General features: G+C 47.2%; 1 protein-coding gene across 2 annotated transcripts in view; it reads left to right on the forward strand.

The window, feature by feature from the left end:
* Positions 1 to 17,242: 17,242 nt before the first annotated feature.
* The window catches only part of Sli (slit guidance ligand), a 407,537-nt gene continuing 397,342 nt past the window's right edge, over positions 17,243 to 27,437 (forward strand). For both annotated transcript variants that reach the window (XM_076437814.1, XM_076437815.1), the window contains exon 1: positions 17,243 to 18,659. In XM_076437814.1, coding sequence (XP_076293929.1) covers positions 18,367 to 18,659 — 293 coding nt within the window. In that variant the 5' untranslated portion in view covers positions 17,243 to 18,366. The remainder of the gene's footprint in view (positions 18,660 to 27,437) is intronic.

A 27,437-nucleotide genomic window follows, 5' to 3' on the forward strand; every position in this document is an offset into this window, starting at 1 on the left:
TGACAACATAATCGTCCAGTGTTCTCGAAGGGTGCCTCCCTTCCCCCGCTCGGAAAACGAAGTCTGCCCACGGAGGAATTTTATTTCACCTTTTCGTGGAACGCACCCGGCAACCGGTTGCATCACGATTTTCGCCCCACCCTGCGCACAGGCGCACACACACACACACGCACAATCGCATCGATCTCTCTCTCTTACCAACCTGGCTGTCACCGTGCGGTGTATACGTGCACGTTCCGTTCCACCTGTCTGTTTTACCGCGTTTCCGTCGTGTTGTACCCATAAAACGAACCCTAGCCCGGTCCCATGGGGTCGTGCTAATGCCCGCCGAGAGGATGAGGAATGCCTATGCGTGCTTCGGGGGAGAGAGAGCGTCGCTAGCAACCCCGTAGTTGGTCTCTCCCTCTCTCTATAACTCTATCTCTCTCTCCGTGTGTCTCAGTGCGCGTTTGTGTGCCGCGCGCTCTCTACAGGGGGTAGTTCGTATACCTCAAGCGGTGGCTTTCCTTCCCACGTTTTCAGGGGTGAAAATGCGCCCCTGGCGAGCAGGAAGGGTAGGTAATTGTTTTGCTCTAGCTGTTCCTCTCCTCGTTCCTCATTCCCGGGAAGCTCTACACCTCTCTGTCGCACAGCCGACCTCTATCTCTCCCTCTTGGACAGAGTACCCTCTGAGATAGCAGGAAAGACGCCGGCATTAAGTCGTTTCCCGCAATGGTCAGCCTTTTTTCCTTTTCCAACGCGATCTCTGTGGTCTCGTGCCACTGTACACGATTGTATGTACTTGTACCCTTGAATGGTACTGTTTGTTTGGAGGGTTGAGAACCATCCGGTGTGAAAGACTAGCGACAAGCGGATGTCGTATTAAAATTTTTAGAATTGACATTTGATTGAAGAGGTTGGAAATCTCTATATATAAAAATGCAGTGCTGACTCACTCACTCACCGACTAACGCCCAGGCTAAACCCTTGGACCTCTAGAAAGCTGAAACATTGCACAGAGGTTTCCTTTATGATCTACATATACAAGGGATAAGAAAGGCTATTTCGAAATTCAACCTCCAAAGGGGTGAAAAGGGGTTGTAACGTTTGTATGAGGAATATTTTGTTGATGGTTGGATTTACTTCATACTTGGTCTTAAAGCTCTTTGATATAATTAATCAAACACCTGTTTCGGCATTTCAAAAAATACAACCCCCGAGGGGGTGAAAAGGGGTTGCAACGTTTGTATGAGGAATATTTTATTTGTGGTCGGATTTGCTTGAAACTTGATCTTAATGCTCTTTGATATAATTAATCCAACACCTGTTTCGGCATTTTTAAAAATTGATCCCCTAAGGGGTGAAAGGGGTTTGAAATCTAAGATGGCGGCATAACATAAAATTAAAACTCTATACGGCTGAATGGGGGGTTAAAAGGTTTTATGGAGAAACAATATCAATTTCCGAGGGCATTAAACGGTTTTCTATGCGAGCGAAGCCGCGGGCAAAAGCTAGTATACATATATTAACTATTAACCCATTGCGTACCCATTTGAGATCGTGCACATGGTCTGCATTAAGGTGGGATCTCCTTCGCGCGGACCTCTATTACGGACCTCTATTTTAAAAAATATACAATCTCGGACAGCCGAAGGACACAGTGGGCTGGATCGTAACATTTTACTATAACTCTTCAACCATAAAAGATATCGGGATGAAATTTCCACTAAAATTCATTGAAAAATTATTCCTACCTACTGATAATTTTGTAATTAATTCTTTAAATTTTGTTGTCTTAAAATAGCAGTTTCTCAGTTAAATCGCCGATGTCTTAGAAATTTCTCTACCTATACTTCGTCGACCAGATATTTCGCAGATTGCACCGCTAGCTCGGGGATCGGAAATCAGGAATCAGGAACGATCGCGCGATTTCGCCCGGTCGCTCGGACGTCGTTCTTTCGCTAACAAGGGCCGATGCATCACGAGCTCCATTCTCGATGCTCGCGATGAGCTGCACGACCTTCCATTTGACACCGGGGGGTCAGCTTGTTCGGCGTACACGCCCGGCATACGGTATTCAGCCTGGCCGAAAGATCTTTCTCTCGGTATGTATGGCGGACAGCCGCCCCGTGGAGATCGGAAAGAACGTCTCCGAGCTGAAAGAGCAAGAGCTGGAAGAAAACGTGCGCGAGGAGGATAGTGGGCGGGGAGGTTCCGTCTCGAAGCAGGGCTCCTAAAATCGCAGCGTCACAGTCGCGATATTTATCATAATTCACGGTAGCCGACACACTTTTCTCCGGGAGCCTCGTGAAACGAGAATTTCACTGTGCGTTCCCCTTGCTGATGTGTCGGCACCACCGTTTCTCCGATGTTCACTTTTTTACTCCCCCTCTCTCTCTCTCTCTTTTCTGCTTGCTTGCTCGCTTCCTTCCTTCCTTCCGACGCTCCTATCTTTGCTGGCTGCTCCGTTGGTCGCCTCTATCTGGCTGATCCAACCTCTCCAGGGCTCCCTGCACGGAATAAAGAATAAAGCTGCGAGACCCGTGCCTGATCGCTATCTATCGTGAAAGAGTACGTCTCCGTCGGTTGCGGTGGGCCGCCGGTGGTCGTGATTCCGTATGTACCACGATGTACGCCGGGTGTATTGCGATTCCGTGGCCGTGATCTTCGCCCCGTTTTCTGGCTCGTTTCTGTCGCTGATATTATTCGGCAGCGAGCCCCCGGATCTTCTGGCGAGTCCATTCTGCTGGAGAATTGCTACGTGGAAATCGCGAATTATCTGCTTTCAGGAATTTCCTCAGAATTTCTATGATTTAAAAACGAAATTAATGCCGGCACATGAAGTATAAATGTCGTTTCCGCATCGTATCGAAAAGCCGCAAGACTCGCTCGAAATACAAAAACTACGCGCTCGCAGAAAGGAATATGTAACAAAAAAATTCAGCAATGGTAGCTGCAGCTCCCGAGTATTGTACCGAGTGTTCCGGCGTGCTAAAATGTTACGCTTGGCATTCTTTTGTGATCAGAATGCATATTCACGTTGTGCATGAGGATGCACGGTATGACGGTTCCGTGCACGAATTTCTCGATCGGCCTGCGGGGGGTGTATCGCGAGCCTATCGACGCATGATTCAGCACACAAAGAACAAATTTGTTCGTTGCACTTAGGCACGATCGATCACGCGCCTCGTCGTGCTTCCCCCGGTGCTTCAAATCTCGATTCACCGCTGATAACGGTGTGCCGGTGCATTAGCAAGTGCTGTTAATTTGTTGCTGGTACACGGTGCACTTCACTGCGCCGGAAATGCGCGCGTTTCCGTTCTGTTGTTAATCAATTACGATGCTTGTCGAACAGTGGCATTTGCAAAATGCTGCAGTACAAACTCCCCCTCTCCGTCCTTTTTGTTTCCGCAACGAGGCTACAGGCGTTGCCTGACGTAATGGCGTCTGATCATCATTAAAATTTAGTAGACTCGCCGTCGATGCTCTCGTTCAACTCTGCTCACGAAATCAAGAATTTACACGCCTATATTCTCATTATGGTTTTTCGTGTAGCGAAACGAACGGTGCTCGATAATTTTTCCCTCAAAATTCAGAAACGCGTTTTGTAATTGCGCGGCGAGTGCACTCCGACCGTGATTTGTTCAAATGTACATTTTTATAGACGAGAAACAGTGAACTCGTTTATTCGCTTCGACGACGCTCTTAATTTTCTGTTTTACGAGGGAAACTGCCTACTCTCTTCAGATATTATAACTAGACTGCGGATTTGATTTGTATGCGTGATAAAAGTTTACAACAAGATTATTAGCCGCCGACTTCGAGAATATTTCGAAGTCACGAAATCATTGTTGTACGATTAATTACGGTAGAGACTGTTGCATGAAGCTTTCGACGAGCCGGTTCCTGGAAACGCGCGGCGTTCCGCGAAACGATAAGCGATCAACGGGTACTCTTCGGGTTCCGGTTGTGAAAGAAATCGCGCCACTCCGGCTGGCAGTTTCTCAACAATATTTATTAAGTCGGAGGGGCAGCGCGAGCCTCTTTCACACTATAAATTACACCGTGAAATTGTCTAACGTAGCGACCGCGAGCTCGGGCGCAGCGCCGCCTCAATTGAAAATGAAATATACATCGAAAGGCGGTGAAATTGCGCAAGCGACGAGGCAATCCCCATTAATCACGCGAATGGATTCCGCGGAATTAAAAAGTAACTAGGATATACGTTTCCTAGAGGCACTCTGGGCTGCTCGCGCGCGAACGCGGCAAGGTGTAAATAATATATTTGGAGTGGGGAAACAACGTCGCTTTCCGCAGTATTTCACCGGGGGCGGTCGCGATGGTTTACGGCGGACACCTATGCGATCACCTATGCTCTCCTCTTCTCTCTTTCTCCTCGGCTGCCAATTTCGAGAACTGTCGTTCGTAAAACGATAACGAGCTATCTCGGCTATGGTCGCTTTAGAGATAGCGAGCGGGAAGATGCAGGCCCGAAGCAGCCGGAATGCGAAACATGAACCAAGTCTGTGTCCCGTTGAATCCCTTTGTACCTGGAAGCCATCATCGATTCGACGGAATTGAAAACGGATCACTGGGACGACGATACTGGCCTCTTTGCGAAAATTCTTACTCGGAGAAACGTTCTACATAAGCGCCGCGCACATTCCAGTATCGCAAACTCACCGAGAACCACGTGTCCCAAGGCTGTTAATTAATTCCGAAAAGAGGAACTACCGCAGCAGCAGCGGGAGCAACTTAAATCCGGAGATCAGGGGGACCCAGTTGTAGAACGTTCCAAGGATTTACCGAGAGCACACACCCCCGTGGCCGACTATTTTCAGATGAACAGATAGCGATACTGCTCTCTCGCAGTAGCTTTAATTAATATCGAGAGGATTATCCAGATAGCGTATACTGGCCTGAGCAATACGCAAACGTCTCAATACGGGGTCCGGCTAGACGTCTCATTCTCCCTCTCTCTCTCTCTCTCTCTGGGATTTGCCAATATTTCAATTGGCGGGCGCGGGGCTCTCGATGAAGCTTGTTCTTCGGGTACCTACCGGCCAAATAGAGGAATCCTGGTTATCAAGGGGCGTAACGTTCCCTATCGGTGCTGTCCATCTTATCGGAGACACGGTGTTTCGTTCGGTGCCGGTGCCGTTCTTGTCATCCGCTCGCATTAGCCGGCGCGGCGCGGCGCTGGAAAAAACTGTCTCCTCTCGTCCTGGAGAGTTCCTCGAACTCGATTTATCGACGATTGTCCGAGAGCAGGCCGTACTCTTCGCGCGCCTTGTCAAGATTAGATACACGTCCCCGCCGCTTGTGCTCGAACGGGAAATTATCTGCTCGGATCGAGCCCGACGATCGATCTTCGTCCCCGATCCAATGGCCTGCGTCTTTTTCTGCGAGACGCTGCTGTCCGTCAGAGAAGATTTCGCGTGGTCGAAACGCGACCGCAAAAAATCCGCACCGCCGGAAGGTCGGTTTCGAGGCCATTATAGATTTGCCATTAGCCGGGCGACGGACGATGACTTTATTTAACAGTCCGGGCTCGGCAGGGAAAAAACGCTGACTAGAGTCTAGTTCGCGCGATTCTTCTTCGTCGTCTTCTTCTTCTTACTTCCGGACCAGCCCTTTTCTAGCTGTCCGTCAAGAGGAGAGGATCTTGCTCGGAGAATAGATTCGCTTTAACAACCAAGCCGACGAGAACGTGTGATTAATGTCGTACACGTGTGATAAGGCAACGTCGTGTCAATATTGGAGCCACGGTGACATCGTACTCGGACATTGTCGCCAGCGTTATGCCGCGTTCACACGCCGCGCCGCGCCGTATCGCCGTAGAGATAAGACGACGAAAGTTTGACGACCTTTTTGAGATCAATGAAACTACTATACATATGTATTTTGGGGTACTGTCTGGTGAACGGTACTGGCCCGAAATTTATGGGGCTAGCTGTTACCAATTATCGATAATATGAACCAGTTGAAAATTTCTATTTTGCACTTGATTTATTCGCTTTTGTCATTCATTGCGTTACATGTTGCTGATGCGTGACGCGGGCGGTGATAGTTTAGATCTTGATCAATTGTTCGAGGCTCCGGAGACTGTTTTATATCAATGGGTCCCAAGTCGACGTTTGGGAAGAGATTACGCGGAGGTTGACTCATGATTTCCTTGATTTACACCGACGTGTTTCTTCATTGATAGTTCGTGGACCTTGACCGTCGATTTTCACGTACGTTCGTTGCTCGTTGCGACTCCCACTTGGCGTCGTTCGGTCAATTGACATACTTGTGCTCCCCAATGATCGTGACATTCCTCATCTATTATATGTGCATGCGTATACGACGATCGTAAATTTTCGTGTCATTTTTTAATGCGGTGGGAGTGCGAGAACGTTGCTCGGGATACAACCTTCGAAGTATGCAGGACCATTGTTCTAAATGCTCGACTAGTTCAACCAGTGCTATAATACTAGCGCATTATAGAAGTTTTCATTTTTGAGGTTCACAGACCTTAAAACATTGAAGACAGCGCAGAATAAATAGCCATCGATTAGAGAAGGTCAACTTTCCGACAAAATATCGCCAAATTCTTCAAGCTGGACTATTGTACCTCGTTCAGATGAGTTCCCCAACGATCCCAGACCAACGGGCATCGGTCAACGTTGGCTACTAGGGGTTGAAACACTCGGAGCCCGCACGGGCTATTAAATCTTGCCGGGCGGCAAAAACTCTTTCCGAATTCTATTTGTCTTTCCAGCCCCTCTTTCCATCTGTGAACGGAGAAGGAGGGGGAAGTCCGGCCACTTCCGTCGCTTTTCTGAGCCCGTCTCCGAGTTCCGGCGACCAAACGCTAATCGGTCTAGACTCCGATTCTCTTCTCTACCCTCTTCTCTGCGAGCTTCTCACCCCTGTTTCATCGCTCCCCTTCTTTTTCGCGGGAACTTTCGGTTTTCTTGCTGCTCTCTTCTCTTTCTGTCTCGAGAACGCTCATGGAACACGTCAGCAATTGCCCCTGTCTGGGATAAATGGGCGATTTCACTTCGGACCTCGAGTATGAACGGTATACTTCCGTTTCGAAGGAAGTTCCGGTGTGAATGCAGCGTGGCCACCCACGCCCCCCCCCCAAAACTGGAACCGACCGTTTCCGCTATGGAAATAATGCTCGAGTATCTTGGACTTGATCATGGTTGATCCGTGGATCGCTTCGAACGCAATTAACAAGTTTCGGGGACGAGTGGCCATTCGGTGAGATTGGGTTAGGTCTGAGTGTTTCTCGCGTAGTTTAATGACACAGCTCGGTGGACACGAAGAATCGACTTGAATTATTCGACGGATGCCTAGAGATGGTAATCTGGGGACGTTGAACTCTGACTTCGGAGAGCTGATGTTGGTAGGATCGAATGCGAGGTGTGGTTCCCTTGGAAATTGAGGAATCCTGAAGTTTGTCAAGCTTCGAGAGAATTTTGTGTGTTACAGGAGATTCCTTGCTTATGTTTGATCAATTTAAGCTTAATTTATAATTTCCTGGCGAGGATACGGAACCAGGTGCTGGCGTACACGTAACCCGCAATCGCAGGGGTAAAACGGCAACCGAAATGTTCACGCCCAAAGGCCCCAATAACATTCCTTAAGAGAAATCAATTTCCTGCCAAGCCGCGCGTTTCCCTCTCGCTTCCATTGCTAGCTCGACCAAAGCAACAGTGGCTGGAGGCCAGTTCGAACACAGTCCTCTCGAACGGAATCCGCGGTATCTCGGAACGTGTTAATTAACAGTCGAACAGTGTTCCGGCTGGAATAAGAGGAAGGAGCTCAGGAGGTGTACGAACGGTGTTCGATCAGTGAGAGATCCGCTTCGGAACTCGCTACCGTGCTCGTTCGTTTGAAGAAGTAGACGTTGCGTGAGATAATGCCGGACATGGTGCACGGGACGAGCTGAATGCGAGATACACTAGTGGGCAAAATTATAAGACGCCGTGGAAATTGCTGGAGTAAGCTCTTCGTATCGTATTTACATCAAACAGCATCAAATAACAACATTGCTGTTTATGAAGTTCTAGAGGCAATGTTCACGGGTCGTATCTAGATTTGAATTTATCTGCGAGTCCTCGACAAATTTTACAGCCGACCGGCTGCATAAAACGCGGAGTATCGTTTCGACAGAACAGGCAAAATTTATTGGCAATTACAATATTAATTGAAACCAGGTTCGATCTTATTTCTCGGGGAAACTATTCGGCCGGCAGAACCGCATTCCCAATCAAGAAAAAGAAACCGTCTGGCAGGAAATCGAATTTCAATTGGCCAGGTTGAATCTGTGTCGATCCTGGCCCTCGGAACGGTTCCATTAATACGGTCCGCTGAAAAACTAGGCTGTCAACGATCGTTTTCCTTCGAGCGAGATATAATAACTCGATCGCGGGCTTGGTAAACAGTAACGAGCGTAAATCGGTCGTCGATCGGTTTCAACGGAGCGGCGCGGCACGCGGCGGTTGGACCGCGGTATAGTATAAATCGTTGTGGGGGCACCGGGCGATGAAAGTTTCATTTTTCGATCAATTAGCGGGGGGATCCGCGGGAAATTACATAGCTCGGATAAATTACGAGGCCGGCGGCCCGGAGGGCTTGGATAAAATCGGCCGGGCGAAATCGAGGAGAGCCACGGAGCGCGCGGCGCAAACGCAATCTTCCCGCGTTAATAAATTAAAACGCGTGCTCCTTTTTCCCGCGGCCCGGTCGATAATTTGAATCGATTAACGTGCGGCGAGCATTCAATTAGGCGGGGCACCGGGAACCGAGGCGAAAAAGCACGGAAAAATCGGACACGGCCAGCGTCCGATACCCGCGCAAGATACCTAGACCAGTATTACCGGACACTCCGAGAGACCGACCGCTACCGAACAGTCCGGCAGCCACCTGCGGCTAACTATCCCCGTGTATATATTATCGTATATTAGATTACGAGTCACCGGCAGCGGATCTATAAATTTCCACGCACGATAGTACATTGATTAGCGAGAGTACACGCGCATTGCGTGCTTCGGACCGCGTCAGGGGATGCGAGAAGAAATCTGGTTCGCCGAGCGGACTCGAGCCGATCTCGGTACACTAGCCCACAAAACCATAAGACGACCTGGAAACCGTTGGATCAAAAGCTCGGTCGGGTTTGGAATTTTTCAAGTCTGCTCGAGTCTCCCTTCCTTCGAACGAATAGAATACGATGCAATAAAAAAGATTGTTTTCAGTTTTGCGGCACCTTTCTTACATAATTATGTCACATTATGTAATTTCTGTACACCCTGTACCTATGGACCAAACAAATCTCTTCGATTCTCACTCATTTGTTTGCCATCTAAATCGAGGTGTAAAATCGTCGCGTTAAATCCCGGTGTAAAATCGTCGCGCTAAATCAACGTTCAGCGCATCGTTCTCGAGACATCAAAAAATTTGTCTTACCGGAGACGCTTTTGCTCGACTAGCCAGAGCTTCCAACGGGAAAATGGAGCGGGCAAGTTGGTCCGGAAGCTGGCAACTCGAAAGAAGCGTGATTAAAGGTCGCTGGGAACACGTGGCCGTCCGAAGCGAGTTTCTAGGAGAGTTCTCCGGGTGTCTGCTAATCCGTCATCATTCCGTCGGACGTGCGCGATTCGCGCAATCACCGAAGTGTCGATACACCAACGGAAAATACTGCTCTCGCCGGATAATCCTTTCCCGTCTGTGCCGGTCCCGAGGGTAGACAAGGCTGGGATACCGGGAAGGAATGAAAGAAGATCCTTTCCCCGATTAATACACGGAGCCACCGTCTTCGTGTCGTCGTGAGGGGTCCCCGTCGTTTCTCCCTCTCTCTCTCTTTCTTGCTCTTTCCTGCTCTGGCCACCTCGTAAGAGAGCGAGAAAGAGAGAGTTAGAGAGTTAGGGGTGGGAGGTCCAATTCGTATCTAGTGTGATTTCCCCGGGGTAAAGTCGACCGATCAACCGATCGAGTGGGTGGCTGAAAACCGCACTGGGAAACCTAATATCGGCAGGGTCCTCTCCGCCACCCTTCTTACTTTTATGTCGAGAGATCTATAAAACCTATAAAAAAGGTATATACTGGACGGTGTTGCTTTGAGTCCGGACTGCGTTAGGGCTGTTTCATTTGTCGTCGAATACGATACGATTCATGGGGACGGACGCTTGTGCTCCGTTTAATCTGCGGACGCTGATACCTTTCCATGGGGGAGATTCGAAAAAATGAACTTCCTTCTTTAAATTGAGATTCTGCAGGGCTGGAGGTAATAACGGGAACGGTACGTGTAGGTTGTGGTGTGTTTGCAAGATTAGAATCCGCGAAATGTGGTAACCTCCATAATCAGTCTGAATACTTGCAATCATCTAATAGGAAATTAAGATCGCGTTCGGCGAGTTTTCGAGGGGAACATAAAAGTTGCGTGTCATCACCTGAAAACGGTGCAGATCGGCGTGTTAATGCTCCCGTCTCTGGGCCATTGCGCAGAAACGCGACATAAAGACCGAGCCACGCGTTAACATTTCGCGAGCGCGGTATCACGTGGAAATAATTGAATCCGTCACGGGGCGCAAATGGAGCAAGACTGAAAACTGCTCGTCGCCGCGGGAACGTTGATTCCAGCCGATGCTCGTCAATAATATCCGTGTCCTTGTCTGGCCTGCGTCGAACGTTCATTATGTGTCCATCGGCGGTCTGGTTGAACAGTTTCGTCGTCTCGATCGACTTTCGATCACGGGCTCGTCGTGGTTTCTGCTCGGTGCATCGATTTTCGATCGCTACGTTCCTCGTCTGCTCGACGAGAGCTTGTTCTCTCCCTCTTTACTTCCCTCTCTCTCTCTCTCTCTCTCTCTCATGCTCTCTTCAGCCTCACATCTTAAAACGGAAACCTTAAAAATCCATTTCGCACGGGCCATTAGGCACACATGTTAACCAAACATCTCTTGCCTCCAAAGCAAACTACGGGTCGCGGGGCTTTTTCACGAAAAATCATCGGTTCCGTGTGTCTCGTTCACTTGGAAGCTCCGAGCGGAGGAAAACCGTGTTACGGGAAAAGTTTCGGGGGAAATGGGAAACCGCGCGTGCCAACCCCCGCGTTATGCTCGCCCCTGCTGCAGTCTACCCTGAAGGGGATGTTCGCGGTGGTGTTAACCCCCTTTCGCTCGTTCTCTTTGAATTAATATTGAATAATCGTTTCTGCGCTTTTTATTCTTCCTAAAAATCAATTTTTCAACCTGGACAGAACATGATAATTATAAGTATAGGTGATATCACTCACATGACTAACACTTGTGCGAAGGTTTGATAGAAATTATATTTCCTTTGAATGGTAAATAAACATGAAGCTATATCGAGAACAGTTTTGCATTGCAGATGTAAATGCACAATAGGCAGGTTACAATCGAAACAATTCAATATCGTTTAAGCTAGAACATGTAACAATTGTTCAACCATTGTTCGTGTTTGCGTACTGTAATCCCGATTGTTTGTTATAACATCGCTTACGGATGATTTGCTTTTGTTTACCGCTGATCGAACGGGAATCCCCAGGCATGGAAACGCAGCGAAGATTGAGTTTGAATAAAAAAAACTGTGTCCGTTTGTAAACGGCAATCAACGACACCGCTACAGTTATACTATTTTTACATTGAGCTTGAAAAATGTTTCAAACAATTTGTAACATTGAATAGTAAAACCTTCGATGAAACAGAAAATTTTAGAAGTAATGTTTGAAAATGGATCTGTCATTTATTCTTGTATGATAGTTTGATATGTATACTACAATAACAAAAGCAAAATTAGTAAATCACATCACCGTATTATTGTTGGCAAGACTGTCATCATTCCAGTAACCACATTTTGTTTTTCTGCGTTAGTCAAATGCTACAAATTATAATCTCAAAATATCGAGTTCTTTCTTGAAGTGTGCATAAATTGTGTTAGTGTCTTGTGTTATATATGATATTATCAGTATGGCTGTAACTGGAAATGGTAGGTTTACGTTTCCTTCACACACTTTATGATATATTTTATGAACTGATACTTTTTAAGAAAAATTATTAGAATGTCGTAAGTTTTACAAAATTTGCACGCATTTGCACGCGTTGCGAAGTATTTAGTTTGGAAGCTTACTTCATCTCCATAAACGGCAAAGAGAAAACGCGATCCCCCGCAATCCCATTATCATTTTATTTTAATATTTTAGTAAACGTATCTACGATCACCCGCTTAGAGTTGTTCGAAGAATGGTTCAAATTGAAGAATTTGAAACGAAAGGATAGCGTTAGTAGATTACTAGAGGCTATTTTTACCGGAAGGAATATGAGCGGACGCAATATTGAAGGAGTTTTAGAGAACTTGATCAAAAATATTGAGAAACGTTTAAAAATAGGCAATAATTATAAACATAGATTTCTGTCAAAAAATAAGACTTTGTTAGAATCGACCATAGAGAGTAATCCTCTTTAATGAGACTGACATTCACGAACTTGAACCCGCAAGAGTTGGAAGGCCATTAAAAAATTTTAATGAATGTAGTATTAAATTAATAAACAAGTAGTCAGTATTGTAAATTATGTTTTATTTACTTTACTCAAATATTTTGAAGTAATTTTTACACAAAATGTCAACTTGTGTAAAAATGTGTGTCGTAAAGAAGCATCGTCTCGAGAATATTTGCACTGGAGACTCGCTGCAGCCAAAAAGTGGCGAAGTAACGATAAGATGGAGGGTCTGTAGGATAACGTTTATCGGTCGCCTCATCGATGCAGCATAAAGCAGTCCCTAAGGAAGTCGGAATACGAAATAGACAAGCGTCTTCCATTTTTCGAAAATTGCGTCTTCCTTTGTCTCGCGGAGCGTTCGACAAATAATCGGCCTCCCCTATGGCGCGCTATAATGATATACCTCGAAGGAATATTCCTGTATATACATATATACGTGTACGTATATCCACCTGCCTACATTCGTACGGGGCTACGGATGAAATTGTCTGGCGAAGTGGCTTACAAATATATTACAATAAGAACGCAATATTCCCGGCTCGGCGCTGTATTGGCTATCCGTTGGAACCGTCTGATTTTCCCCTCCCGCGGCACAAAGGGATTCCCCGTTTCTTCTCCGTATATCATACTCTCGGGCTGAGCTGCCTGCACATCGAATACACTTTGTAGCAGCCAGAGGAAATATAATTTAGTCGATACACCCGGGCCTCTCTCTCTCTTTCTTCCTCTCTCGTGGTAGTCATAGTCGATGAACAGGGGGAATGGAACTGCACCGCCGCGATTCGAAAACATTCGAACCACCACGTTTATCCAAACATACCGACGACTACTATCATACTCGTACTCGGAATCGATAGATCGACGATGCTCACAGTGATTCTGACTGTTCACTGTCAGACCGCGTCGTCTGTTAGCCAGGATCACTCTACTGAACTCGGACGAAGACTGTTCTGTGAAAAATCTGTTCTGGTGGTCACAAGGTTGTGTTTCTGGGAGAACATACAGTAGTTTACTAACGTTAAGCCTTGTTCTCACTGATTCGGCTTAGACTAGTCACAAGGAAAATTCCTGTTACAAACCCGATGGCTTCGGCCACATGGCACGTGACGCCACGGGACAGTGCAACCATATGTCCAACCCTCTCAGCCGAAACCAAGGCAGTGTGCACAAGGCTTTAAAGGCTGAAAGCCGGTACATATGCTGCAGCTTTTAATGAAATTGACTGGGCAAACACGCGACCACTTGCCACCCCGGCACTGCTTTCTTAAATACCAGCCTTTAGGGAATAAACTCGTAGGATGAACTTCCTGGAACAGTGATGCGGAAAATCGCGAGAAGAATGACGACCTTGGCGAAACAGCAGTCGAGGTTAAAAAATAATTAATAGTTTGGATAGACACGTTAGTTTGATAAAGATATAGAAAATGGTAACTTGATTAATGAAGTTTTTGATGATTTGTGTGATGAGTTGCCTATCTTTTCGACAAGTTGCAATAGTTCAACTCTTTAAGGCAAACCTAGTGCACCGTTGCAGGGGGTCGCATCCCCGCAGATCTGAGTCAATATTGTCCCCAGAGGCCCTTTTCCACAGGGGACACTTCGACGAGGCCGATTGTTTGCTCTCGGAATTTTAAAAGCATTAGCGAGCTCGGCAAACAGGCTAGCTTGAAAAGTAGAACGAAAAATAGAACGGTCACAGGGATCACGTGAGATCGGCTCGGCGCGGAGTGTCGAGAAGCGTAAGGTGTCAATCAACCGTGCCCGGAGAAGTCAAATATTTATCCAGGCAATTATTCCGGTGACACGCGAGTCGACGAAACCCTGGAGACCAAACATCGCTCACCCTTCGTCGAATACAATTTATTCTAACGTATAATTTTCCTAATTACATCAGCTGCACGCACGGCTGCGTTGCTACACTTGCTCCGAGAGGAAAGAGAAAGAAAGGGAGAAAACCAATCGATTTTCATCATGGGATACTGGTTTTACACCATGGTGGTCTGAAAGTGTAAAACTAGTTTTTCTTTATCGTCTGTTTCTGATCTACTGATCACTATAATTCATTTTATAAGATTATTAAACTATTTGCTATTTCACCAGTCCCTCGATCGTTTCTTCTTTCATAATAAATTGTATTTTATAAAATCGTAGAACTTCTAAAAGTGCGTCGCGCGAATAGAATAATTCTCACAAGTTTCTAGATAGTAGTTACTGTATCGTTGATGCTTTTCGCGCGCGAGAAGTATCGGCAAGGGTTGAAAGAAAAAAATTCCCTGGCCCATCGTCCGCTACTTTGGCTCAATTAATATGCGCTAACGTTGTTAATTAATGCCGAGTACTCGTGTTACACGGGCGACCGGTAGGCGCGCAAGAAGGAGTCCTCTCGTCGCGTCGATTTCTCTCGCATTCGAACCGAGCGAGTTTCAAGCCCCGGGTATCCCTCGTCGCATCTTAACTTCGGCATCAGAGGCCAGACCAACCCCCTCTCTTCTGCCACGATATTATCTGCAAGGAGAGTGCTCGAGAATATTATACGTGCGTGGTGTACACACCCCCGGTAGGTATCGAGGGCCTAGCTACTTTAACCGTACTCGAGTCAGCCTGGATAGAGGGGCGGAGGGGTGCAAGGGGGTGGTGACAGTGTCTACAGAGGAAGCGTCCCGCCTAACTGTCCTCAGTGTCGACTACTGCTAATCGAATTATCGATCCCTGTCCCGGCCGCGCCGCTCCAACAGAATATTAGATTTTCGAGGAATTTCAATGCGGCACGCGGACTCGCCGCGAGGCTTCTTTCATACGGCCTGCTTTGTTCCCCGCCTCGTGTTAACTGATTCGATCTCGACGATGCTCGCCCACTCTCACCCCCCGGAACCAACCCCATCGTCTTCGGCCTTTGAACAGCACCATCGGTGCTGCAGGCATCGAGATAATTACCTAGGAAATATCTTGGAACGAACGTCGAGATAATTGAGACGCTAAAAGACTCTCCGGAGGACATAAAAATGTTCGAGGTTAAGAGTCTACCGGTTTGCACTTTGTAACTTCGTAAATGTTTTCAGAAAATTAGAAATAACGTATCGATGAAATCTCATCGAGTCAATAATTGCTAGAATAGTTGTAGCCTTGGAAACGAACATGTCGCGAAGTTGCAAAAACAACTTTCCCCAAGGAAATTCGCAACGGCGCGGCGCGGCACACTAAATAATGCAGTTCGGACTCCTATCATCGTTTTCCGGGGGCAGAAATCCGCGGACCAATATTTCGCGTGGGACAGGTACCCGCGAAAATTATATTCGCCGTAGTCGAGTGGGGAGAGGTTTCGCGCGACAGGTAGTGGAAGTGGGCCGCGTGAAATTTAATTCAGCGAACGCCGTGGACGATTCGCGGTGGACGCCGCCCAGACATTCTGTTTCCAGGTGTTCCCAGGTAGTGATAAATCGCGGGAACGTATCCGGGGCCACTTACGAGCAAGCAGGCAGCATGTATATGAGACGTCACGTGTGTACGGGTTGGTTCGAAGCACGTTGCTTGGGCAAGTAGAAAAGAAGAAAAACGACAGGCAGAGATCTTTTCTCTCTCTCTCTCTTTCTTTTCTCTCGACCGGAGTTACGTGCGCGTATCCATGTGCAAAAGAACGAAAAAAAGGAGAGAGAGAGAAAGAGAGAGGGTTGAAGAAGGGGTGGCGAGTAGAGAGGGCGGAAGGAAAATGTCGAGGAAAAATTCCAATATGCCTCGCAACTCGAACGGCTGTGCATAGAATGCGTTCGAGTCCTTGATTGTGCTTCGGAAGCATATTTTTCTCGTACTTCCGATATTGCAGCGGCGAGTCCCTCTCTTTGTAACTGGCTGCGCCATTCGGTCCCGTAACGTTTCTACTTCTACTTGCTCGTCTTCTTCCTCGGTAGGGCCGAAGTAGCGCATCTGCCTACCGCGACGTGCATTTTTTCGATAACAGTTACCGGCGGGTGGAAAAATTCTCTGGGAGGAATATGTACCGTGGTCTTGACGGCAAGTTTCGGTGGAAGCTATGGCGTCCTGTAAGCAGCAACGATGATATCCTTTCGGCGATAAGGATCATCACGCATGGTTGAGCATCGAGGAAGATTACTTATCCCGATGACTGAATCGCAACCTTTTTCCATGTTGCCCTTCCTCTTCGCAAGCTTGATTATAGAGTTTAATCAGATTTTATAGGATTTTTCTAACGCGTCTCGAATAAAGTATACTAAAACATTTCTGAAAAATAACATTTCTACACCTTCCCGAATGATAAAAGATAAAATCTGAAATCGCAAGTTATTCCTAGTCTCCGATAAATCGTAGCACGCGACATTGAACCAGACCCATCTGCTTGTTCCAGGTGATGCATCACTGCCGCGTCAAGTTCTTGGATCAACCAGCAGCCGAATCGACAAACCTGTCGTCCCCTATAATGCCCGTTTAACGATTCCCTGGATCGTTGACTGTTCGAACGGTAGCCCGTTCGATAGTAAAGAGAGCAAAGCAGGAAGAGCGGAAAAAAGGAAGACGAGGATCGTTGGCAGCATCGACATCAGCATCGGCATCAGCATCAGCTCGAGCACCAGCACCGTCAGTCCTAAGGAGCACGTGCGAGCGTGATCCTGTTGGACACGACCGGAAGACAGCAAGATTAACGATCCCGCGAGGCAGAACGTAGACGTAGAGGAAGAAGAAAAAGGGTCCGACAGACAATTCGGCAACTGGTAAATGACTTTCGGTGTATCGTTCCCGGGGAACCGTACATCGTTCTCGAGGCTTTCGTACCCGTTCGGGTACGGTAGACACTAGGTTCCAGACCAGCGTCAAGATAAAGTCAGTGAGAGCGGTCGCCCAGGATGCGCAGGACCGGGTGGTGCCGTTAGTGGTGTCCAACAGCTCGCCGGAGGGGCCTGAAGCCGAAGAGGGGGGCCCTGTACACGGCCCCCAAAAGGGCCAGCTGGATGGTCTAGCTTCCGAGCGGCCATCGTCGTCGTCGCTCGTAGTCACGTCTCCGGTCTGCTCGGAGGGGGACGGGAACGGGAACGTGAACGGGAATCATCATCAGGTCCTATCGTCGACGGAGGACCTCGGTGCCGCGTGTGGTCCAGGTCTCATCCAGGCAGAGGTGGATGCTGGACGAGTCTTGGTCGACGAGGTCGAGGTGGACGAGTCGAGGAGAAACGGAAGCGAGACGTTGAGGATCGAGTGCGGCGCGGCGTTGAACGAGGCTCCTGTTCTGGTGCATCATCACTGCCGTCATCAACACCAGCATCAGCACCAGCATCAACAGCATCAGCATCAGCCGCGGCCGCAATCGGCGGCGATCGCGTTGGATCTGCAGCTGATAACCGACAGCTCGGAGGCCCGTTCGAAACGGCCGAGACGGACGTCGGCCGACGAGACGTGCGATCGAAGAGGACATTGTTTGGCGCACAGGCACCGGGTACCGCCGCCGGCTGGCGTTTCGAGACATCACGCGGACAGCACGCGGAGGAATCCCAATCGATCGTGCCGGGTTCATGGTCGAAGGCGGGACCGGTCGCGGGGTAAAGCCACGGAAAGACAGGTCCATACCTCGACGGATTTGACGGCGAATGAGTTCGAGTGTTCAGTGATACGCCTGGAGCAGGACCCGATCTTAGAGCCGGTCAGGATCCTCGGTTGCCCGGCTGCCGAAGGGTTCGAGATATCCTCTTTCCTGGAGCCGCCGCCCAGCTACGTCTATTCGGACATCAACGTAGCCAGGATACCGAACAGAGAACCGCCGCGGTACAGCTTGTACGATCCGAACGGTATACAGCCGAAGAGCCGCGCCGGCAACTTCGCCAAGATCCTCGAGGGATCGAACCGTGCCGTGAAGGACATTCACCGGAAGATGTTGGCGGTGGCACGTGCCATGACGCCCGCCTGGTCTCTACGTTTGCTCGGTGTCAGCTGCGGCTCCGTGCTATGCGCCTGGGGACTTCTCCTGATCTTGTCCGTGCTTGGCGGTGGCGCCTCCCATGGTACCGCCATCGGTGGTTTCGCAATCGGGAGTTTTCCGGGGACGATGGAGGACATGAACAGTGCCAGGTGCCCCTGGATGTGTACCTGCACCGGACAGGACATCGATTGCTCGCAGCGAGGACTCACGCAGATTCCTGGGGAACTCACCACCGTACAAAAACTGTAAGTCCGAATTTCAACGCATTAAAAATAATCTATCGATGTTCATTTTTCTATTAACCTCTTGCAAAATGTTCAGTACGTTCTCCGACTACGAATCGATCAGCCTACCATGTTTGCAGTTCTAAAACTTCCCAATAATCGCCTAGCATGCAGCGAGTCTCCTCGTTTTAACGAATGCAACCGGGGGGCCTCGAAAGCAACGTCATAACTCGCTCGAATCTCCCGGATGACGTTTTTCAACGGTATCCTTCCCACCTTCCGAGCGTGCATGGAAGTTCGACGCGGTGCAACGAGCAGCCAACTGCTAACTAATGTCAGCCGCTTTTCGTTTCGGAGCGCAACGGATGTTGCAACTTCCGAGTGACTTGTCGAGAGAGTTTCACCCCCGCCTCTCGATTTCCGCGCGTTTCCGCGCTAATTAGCAAGACCTGGTTTTTTCTGCAAGCCTCGGCGAAGTCATTCGACTCTGCGAGCTGGCTACGCGAGTCCGCCATACTGTCCTGGACAAAGGAAGCTCAACGACGGGCACCATTTTTTAATGAAACCTGGCGTGTGAAATGCAGATGCCAATTTCCCTCGGAAAACGAAGATACAAAATATTCAAAACGTCTGCTTCGCTGCGGAAATTTGTTGCTTTCTGCTGCTCATACTCTATGAATTTCCTAGTTTCCTTCTGTATTTGTTGGGTAGTTTATTCTTATTTTTATATCAATGTTTGGTTGTTTATGTGTGGTGGTTATTGAACTGCGGATCTTTATGCTCGATAAAAGTGCTAATCGTTACCTTGTCCCAGGAACCTGATATTTCCCAGAAAGTATCATTTTGTGCTTCGTGCGGAAATTACGTATTCCGTGTGTCGAGGTTTTTGCGTTTCTTTCGCGACGACGCGACACGACGCGACGCGAAAGCAGTCGGCAATAATGTATTTCGAGGATTTAATTATTCGCTGGTATCCCTTCGGCTGCCGACGGCATATTAATCGTATGCTAATCGATCGTCATTAATGGGTCCCCGTTACAGCGGGTTTCGCCGCGCGCGGGTTCGAGCACCACGCAAGAAAACGAAGACGACCCTTTGATAAATTGTTTTGCTCGTTTCGCGATCCTTTATCGGGGACGCGTTGCGTCGAGTCGCGTCGCGTCGCGAGTGAAATTCTCGCGCATCGATATTCCCCGTTTAATTTATTACCGTCGTCCCGACGGGAGTAATTACTCTTTAGTATTGAGGCGAGACAACTCACTGGGAAAGAGAACGCGTCTTCGAATCGATTTCCATTCGAATGCCCCGCAACGAGTCGCCTAACAGTGACTGTCTTTCAAGACACAGCCTGGAATTATTATTGTAGACAATGTTCGTCTCGAGTCTCACAGTGTCCACCATTTTCTGAAACTGAATTCTACGAATGTTGCTCGCCGCTTTGCAGGCGACGTGAAATATTACGGTGTTGTCGAAAATAATTTATGGATTCTAGATCTTTTTCGGTTCGATGACTCAAGAGGAAGCCATAGAATTTCGTAGTCGACGAGTTTCCACGAAGATTTATCATAGAAGTTTGTTGCGAAACCAGTTGTAAAAGAAGTGCTCAATTCACGAAATTTTCAATACAGTCATTAACATAGTTTCTTTTCGGAAAACAATTCGCAAAAATTTGTTCAACCCTTCCGAGGAAGGTTCGGCATCGAAGAAATTTTTCCTCGAGAGACGCGACGATTTCAACCCCCAGAAGTTTCCACTACACCGCATCGCATTTGACTTCGAACCAAACTTCCGGCATGAACCGTAGGAAACGATCGATTTACCGGTCGCGTCATTACGCGTATTACGGCATAAACCGTGGCCATATAGGACATCCATGCGGGCGTCTCGGCGGTATGAAAGTTTTGCGGGTGCGATCGGTTCGGTTCGTGAGCGCCGTTCGACTTCCGTGTTTAATAATTCCGCGACATTGTGGGCTAAAGTGTTTTCGCGTCGCAAATTATGGACATTCGCGGGCCGGGATACTGTCCATCGCGATATCATCGATAAAACCGGGGTAACGACGGGGCCACGGGGTTCGCGGAGATACGATATCCTTGACGTTTTATTCCCGTCGGTCCGTTGTAACGCGTTTTATTGCGAACCGTTGCGTTTTTATTGCACCGACGGCCACCCGATCCCCGCGCAGCTCCGAGGAAATGCAAAACTATTAAAGCCGGCTCTCCTCTCGGGCCGCGTCGCGGAAATATGCGAGCGGCTCGAACGTCGGCCCGAGTGCTTAACGACCATCGTTCAATTCTCTTTCTACGCATCGACGTTCAACCGAAAGCAATTCCATTGAAATTACGCTTCTTCGACTGCGATCCGCTCGAAAGGTCGCCGAAGCGGGTCCTCAAGCGAGTCGCCAGAAAAGTCTGTATCTCTTCTGTTCGAATGGCTAAAATTTATGGGATTTTTTGGGAATGGTTTGAAGACATTGCACGCGGAGCAAGTTGGAACGGACCCGCCGAGATTTCGCCGGGAACTCTGATGGTCCGTGTCACTACCAATCGATTCACCTACACTCGTGTATTACACGAGACTGTTTAGCTGTCCGCAGACCGCAGATTTAGATGGGGTTACGAAGAGGGAAATCTGGCCGGTCGAGTCCCTAATTATCTTGACATCGGGTTGCTACGGGCAAACAGGTAGAACAGTGATTCTCAACGGACCTAAACTTCTCTCGAACGGTCACGGATATATCCAACCAATGTTCAAATGGATCACGCAGCTCGATCACGAAACTGAGACGATATATCACGGCTTGGACTGCCAGACGAAATAGACAGCGCGAAATTTCCTACGCTTTGATTTCAGATTCCCATGAAACAAAATCTGCGATATGATAGACAAACGTATTTTAGCTAAGTTGCTTGAACCAACATGTTTCTCCGGATGTCTCCGACATTTCCATCAATCTATCCGCTTTATCCGCGATCTACCCGCCGCGCCGTTAGTCTCTTCGAAAAATCTTCCGATAACACAAACAGAGCATAATCCATCGGGATAATGCTGCGAGGAAAGTGCGGGAGCAAGTGGCATGGCAGGACCCGTTTATTCGAAGGATCATCTGTAACAGAGACGTTGATGTGATTCACGGTTCTTGGGGGAGCGAGAGCACCGACCTTGAACAGTTTATTTTTCTCTGGTAGCATAAACGAACCTTTCTATCAATCACCGTCGCCCAAACACATTTGTAGCTACTGGCCCCGTAGCGCACTCGAGTCTCCAAATAAACAGCGGATCGATTATCTCTTTTTTCCCCCGGACGAGCTTTCCCCGGATAAAGAAGAAACCCTTTAGGAGTGAGGACGCTTATGATTTTTCGATTAACGCTACGCACACAACCAACCCGAAAAGAAAACAATCGCTGTCGAGTGTTCGTGGGAAGCTCTCGATGTTTTCCCAAGAGGCTTCTGACGTCTGCGAGGCGTTGCGTCGTGTGCTCCGAAATCGACTTGACGCGTGAAGGACTCCTCGAATCGTTTTATAAAACCGGGCGAATAGTGTTACACACTCGGTATAATAATTACCCATGTAGAGTCAGAAATGATCGATATCTCTATAACTCGATTTTTCAATGACTACACTGAGAAAAAAAAGTAGTTACTTCAATAACACGCGTGTTATTGTAATTTTTTTACTTCGATGAATATCACTGTATTCTTTTCAATAGTATGAAATTTAGAAGCAAATCGGGATGTATTTGAATTGTCTATCATGAAATGATTGAAAATATTATTCGATTCAATACCGTACATTATTATTCGTAATGTTTCTCTTTTTCCTTCAATCAGATATGTTGTTAAAAAAATTTGAGAAATGTATTGATTTATACTGGAATTGGTTTGAGGCCATATCTTATTTTTTTTGAAAACATTGATGTCAAGCTATTCGCTTATATGATTGGCGGAAATGAGTTTTCCTATTGAAATTCAATAGTATTAAATGTTAAAATAAGTTCATATGATATTGGCACTATTCAATAGTACATCTTATTGAATCAACATATATTTTCTTTGTTTCGACAGGATTTTTTTCTCAGTGTATGGAACCATTCGACAGCTAACCAAGAAAAACCCCTCCGAGTAAAATTTCAGCCCCCTAGCTTTCCCTCGAAGAAGCCTCCTTTCAGATGCCAGACGTCGTGCGAGGACTTAATAAAATTCGTCAGGCGATAAGCAAGCTAATGATCCAAATTAATCCGATTTTCCAGGCTCAAAGAAGCAACGAGAGACGCGCAGCTCGATTATCCCTGGAGTGAGGGAAATACGGAGGCTGTGTTTCGCGACAGGATGGCGTCGTACCTTGTCCTCACCCTTTGCTGATTCGCCTCTCTCCACCTCCGCCCGTTCCACGGTTCCCAAATTGTAATTAAATTTTTTCGTCGCGATGTCCCGTGCCTGGCGACGCGTGAAATCGAGGAGCACACGCACCCCCATTCGGATTCCTCGGGTGCAATGCGGTAGCCCGCATAGTTGCCCGGCTGCCGTGAAACTGCCACCACGGCTGGACCTCAGGACGAAAGCTGCGGAAAAGCGACGACCAGCTGCGGAAATCCTCCCTTTTTCTCCTGCAACATTGTTTCATTCGATCCCGCTCTCGCTTCTTCCGTTATCGATCCATATCGGTTTCTGACAACCCCCTGTTGAATCGTTCGAAAATTTTCTACAAATCCTAGGAGGCAAGATTTCAGTCAGGATCGTTTTCCGCCGAGAGTTTCATCTGCGTTTCCCCGAAAAAAGAACAGTAGGCGGAAAACGCTGTTCGAGAAGAAGTCTCAAAGTCGTTGGACAGGGGCGGGGGTTACGAAGCAGCCATTCAGCGGTTTTCATCTCGCTGTTATTTTCCTCGGCCATGCATAATACCCGGGCTATGGTACGGCATGGTATACGGTATCCGGTTGGACGGGAGATGCTGCATTTTGCTGCCGCAGAACGGAGAAACGCTCGGCTAACCGCAAATATTTTACGCCGCCTTCGGGCGAGTCTCACGTAGCTTCGTTTAGGTGTACGTAGCCGCGAAACGCTATGGTTGTGTCCCTGGACCTGGCACGCTTCCTCGAGCCGAGCCAGACATCGGATTCCGAGCACGTATCCTGCTCCAACCTGCAAAGGATACTTCTAATCGAGTCCAGAAACCGTGTTACCTCGAGACTTCCCGCGAGAGAGCTTCCACGTTCGCCCGCGATCAAACCCGAGACCGACCGTCTTAAAGATTTCCTCGTATCGAGCGCCGATTGCTGCTCTGCTCGGATTATACGCCGCAATGGCTCCTGAAACCACTATCCGCTGGATAGTCGTCTGCGCTAACCGTTTTTTACCTTACTCGCTGGCTATTTCCCTTGCGAGACGATCATGGCCTCCGTAATCGCCGTTTCGGGCAAACATCAAATGCACCACCGCTTGCTTGTACAAAACGATGTAGGTAGACAATATGTAAAAAGATACATTTTTGTAACTCTGTGACCCGGAATCCTCTCCGCAGTACTCATTACTTGATGCCTAGTACCAGAGGTTTCATTATTTCATTCGTAACATGTTTTCTTAGTGTTTCATACTTGGTCTTCAACAGTTCTTGCTATATTTGTGAGACTCGACGTTTAATCTCTAAATAATGAGATGGTCCCCTCGAGACGCTATAAAACTCGAGGAGAAATGGAAGTTTACGCTGTTCGTCTGTTTTAAAGTCTTTCCTAACATCCTCTCAATTATATTCTGCTAAATTATCAACGAATATTAACTCGCCATCAATCGTGTGACATTTCCTAGCGAATGATACTTGTATTAATTTTCTGTTTTCCACTCGTTTCTGAGGCAACATTTAAACATAGTACTAAATTATACTGAGTGTGTAATGCATCAAAATGTTTAGAAAGATCAAATTGAATACAGATCGAGAGACATCGAACAGTTCGATCGCTTTCTTCGTGTTCATTCTAATCAGATCGGAATGACAACTCGGGAATGCATCGAAGCGTGTAAACTATACGACTTTCTAATTTTACAACACAGCCGGAGGAAGGTGAAATTGATCCAAATGTTGAAAACGTCGATCGTGAAACGAGCCTGTGCATCGTTCCGAGTCGGTCGGGCCCTGTCACGTCCTCTCAACGCTGTAATTAATCCGCCGTTCTATAATTAAGTCTATGATAAACGGAGTGTCTGAACGATGATTAGCATTATTATTTATAATAACACGGCGAGCTGTCGTGCGTAACGCGCTTCCGAGCACACGCAGCCAGCCTCCGGACAATTAATCATCGCTCGAGCAACAATTACGCCCGATTATATAGCGCGGACCGATCGAGATGTATTGTAATTAGCATCGTTGGTCCGAACTGGCGTTCGCTTATAGTGCCTACACTCGAGAAGCTAGTCTCGATATCTGTCGAAGTCGAGGCTGTGCGCGTGCACTGCGAATCCTCGATATATCGTATCGGTACAACTATAATTAAAATTCTACATTATTTACGTGTTTACCGGCTTACAGCCGATCATGTATGCGTTGTCACAATATATCGTGATTATGCATAAATTTCTGGTGTTTATTCGCTATTGAATCACCTGTTCCGAAAAGGAAATAAATTCGAACGGCATAAATCAATCGTTTTACCGGGACAGAATCGTTGACTCGTGGGCAGATTTATTTTTTGGTCTCGCTGTCTATAGATTTTTATTTTCATTCATCTCCATTCTATTCAAACATTTATTCGTCAACTAATAAATTAGAATTGTTAACTTGTGTGCAGATTTCTTTTCTAGAACGTTAAAATATTCATTGCTTAAATTACAAGCCCATACATAAATATGGCAATACGGTAGACGAATCCACGCGTCTAATTGTGTAATATTGATTGCGCGTCTAGCTGAAGGTAAATAATTTCTCGGCGTCCATGGTGCAAGTTATTCATGACTCGATATAATGCTGATTCAAACGGTCTCTATTTCCGAACCGATTCGATCTGCTGCAATAATCGAGCAGGCACGAATCAATTAAAATTAAGTGGTCACTAAATAGGACGATTCGACTGTCTCTAGTTTCATGATGAGTTAATAAACATTTTTCAGTATTGGATTAGTACACCGATGCAATAAAATCCAAACTGAAAGATTCGAGGAAGTAGAACAATTAATTGAAATTGCTATATTAAAAAATCGTAAAAATTTGTTTGGTAATTATTTAGAAAAAGGATTCACTTCGTTTAGATTCGCATGATTTTTCCATTACTAGTTCAAATTCTGGATAACAGCTACAATGCAAAGATTATGCGAATAGAATGAGTTGTGGTTAGGTCGTGGAGGGGGCGGAGAGACCACGCATACAAAAATCCAAGAGTAGTTTTTCAAAATTGGAAGCTCACCTTGTATGTACAATATGTACAACCAGGGTGAGACCCTGTTTTCACGCTCATCAAGAATACGGATAATTCAATACACTATTATTAGCAGTAGTATTTTCGAATATCTCGAAAACTAAAAGCGACCCCCCTGTCTGTGAAAACGAAAATGTCGAAGTCTATTTAAATGTCATCAAAATCGGAGAGGAGTATCTCTTTCTAAATAATTACCATTTGTTTTCCGTTTCTATCGAAGCACTACGATGGTACAACGTTTCTATCTCAGCGAAACCGCGCATTATCTTTTTATATCGAGGAAGATCGACCGAAATCTCGTCGACGTCGCGCTTTCCGCGAAGAAACCTCTGCCAGGCAGCAAGTGTTTCGCCGATTCCGTATTTTCTCTCTGTCTCTCTTCCTCTCCGTTCGGACGAGCGTTTCCGTCAGTTTTCTTTTATTGTTGTCTGTTTGGAGCATACCTACGAGTGCGCTTTCATCGGAGAGGGCCGGGGCGAAAGTTCCATTAGACGGTTGCGCAGCTTCCATCGGAATTCAGGGAAGGGTGTCGATATGTCTGGCCGGCACGATTTTCTACCTGAGGTCTGTCCGGTCCATTCTGATGGTGAAATTAATGGTTTTTTCCGGGAGGCGGTGGTGTGCAGGTCAAACAAAGCATTATCGAGCGGGGGAGGGTCCAGGAAGGCTGGATCCGTTGCATTTTTTCACGTTGCCCGATTTAAAACTCCTCGAATTTCTCCGGGATATTGTACCGGCGCCGCGTTCGCTGGTTCGACCAAAAAAAGATCGTCACGGTCTGTTCTACTCGTTTATTGTTTTTTACATTTTTCTTTCCGTTTTACCTCGGCCCGACTGTTTCACCCCGCAAGCTTCATTATCTCGTGATTTATTGTTTATCCCGATCGATTCGGGCGTTTTCTTTCGAAACACTTTCTGTCGAAACGCGGCCAAAGTACGCGACCCGATTGATTTTTAATTAGCCGTCTGCACGGATTTAAGAAATTAAATTCCGCGAAATGTCATTCCAGGGTTTTAGAGAATTCTTGATCGAAGATGCTGTTTTTACCTCGCGTCGCGACTGTGTTATAAATCATTCTGCGTTGCTCATTCTTATCCTATTATTCCATCGATAATAAATTCATCATGTGGTTGCAAAGAAGCAATACCGTCGCGATGATTAATAAATATTTTAGACGCTTTCAGGTCACCCGTATATACGAGATCGGATTCGCGGACAGTCGGTCAGGTGTTTTTTGCGCGCGTATTAATGGATCCGCAGGGGCACGTGACAATCGTCCATTCGAGCAAAGAATTAGTCTGAAAAGAAGTGGCAGGGTTTCTTCTGTGGGCCTTCCTTTTACGGATTCCAGCATAATGAACTCCCGCAGCGCGCATCCTGCGCAGAG

This window comes from Lasioglossum baleicum, chromosome 14 (genome assembly GCF_051020765.1).
Source record: "Lasioglossum baleicum chromosome 14, iyLasBale1, whole genome shotgun sequence".
Taxonomy (NCBI): domain Eukaryota; kingdom Metazoa; phylum Arthropoda; class Insecta; order Hymenoptera; family Halictidae; genus Lasioglossum; species Lasioglossum baleicum.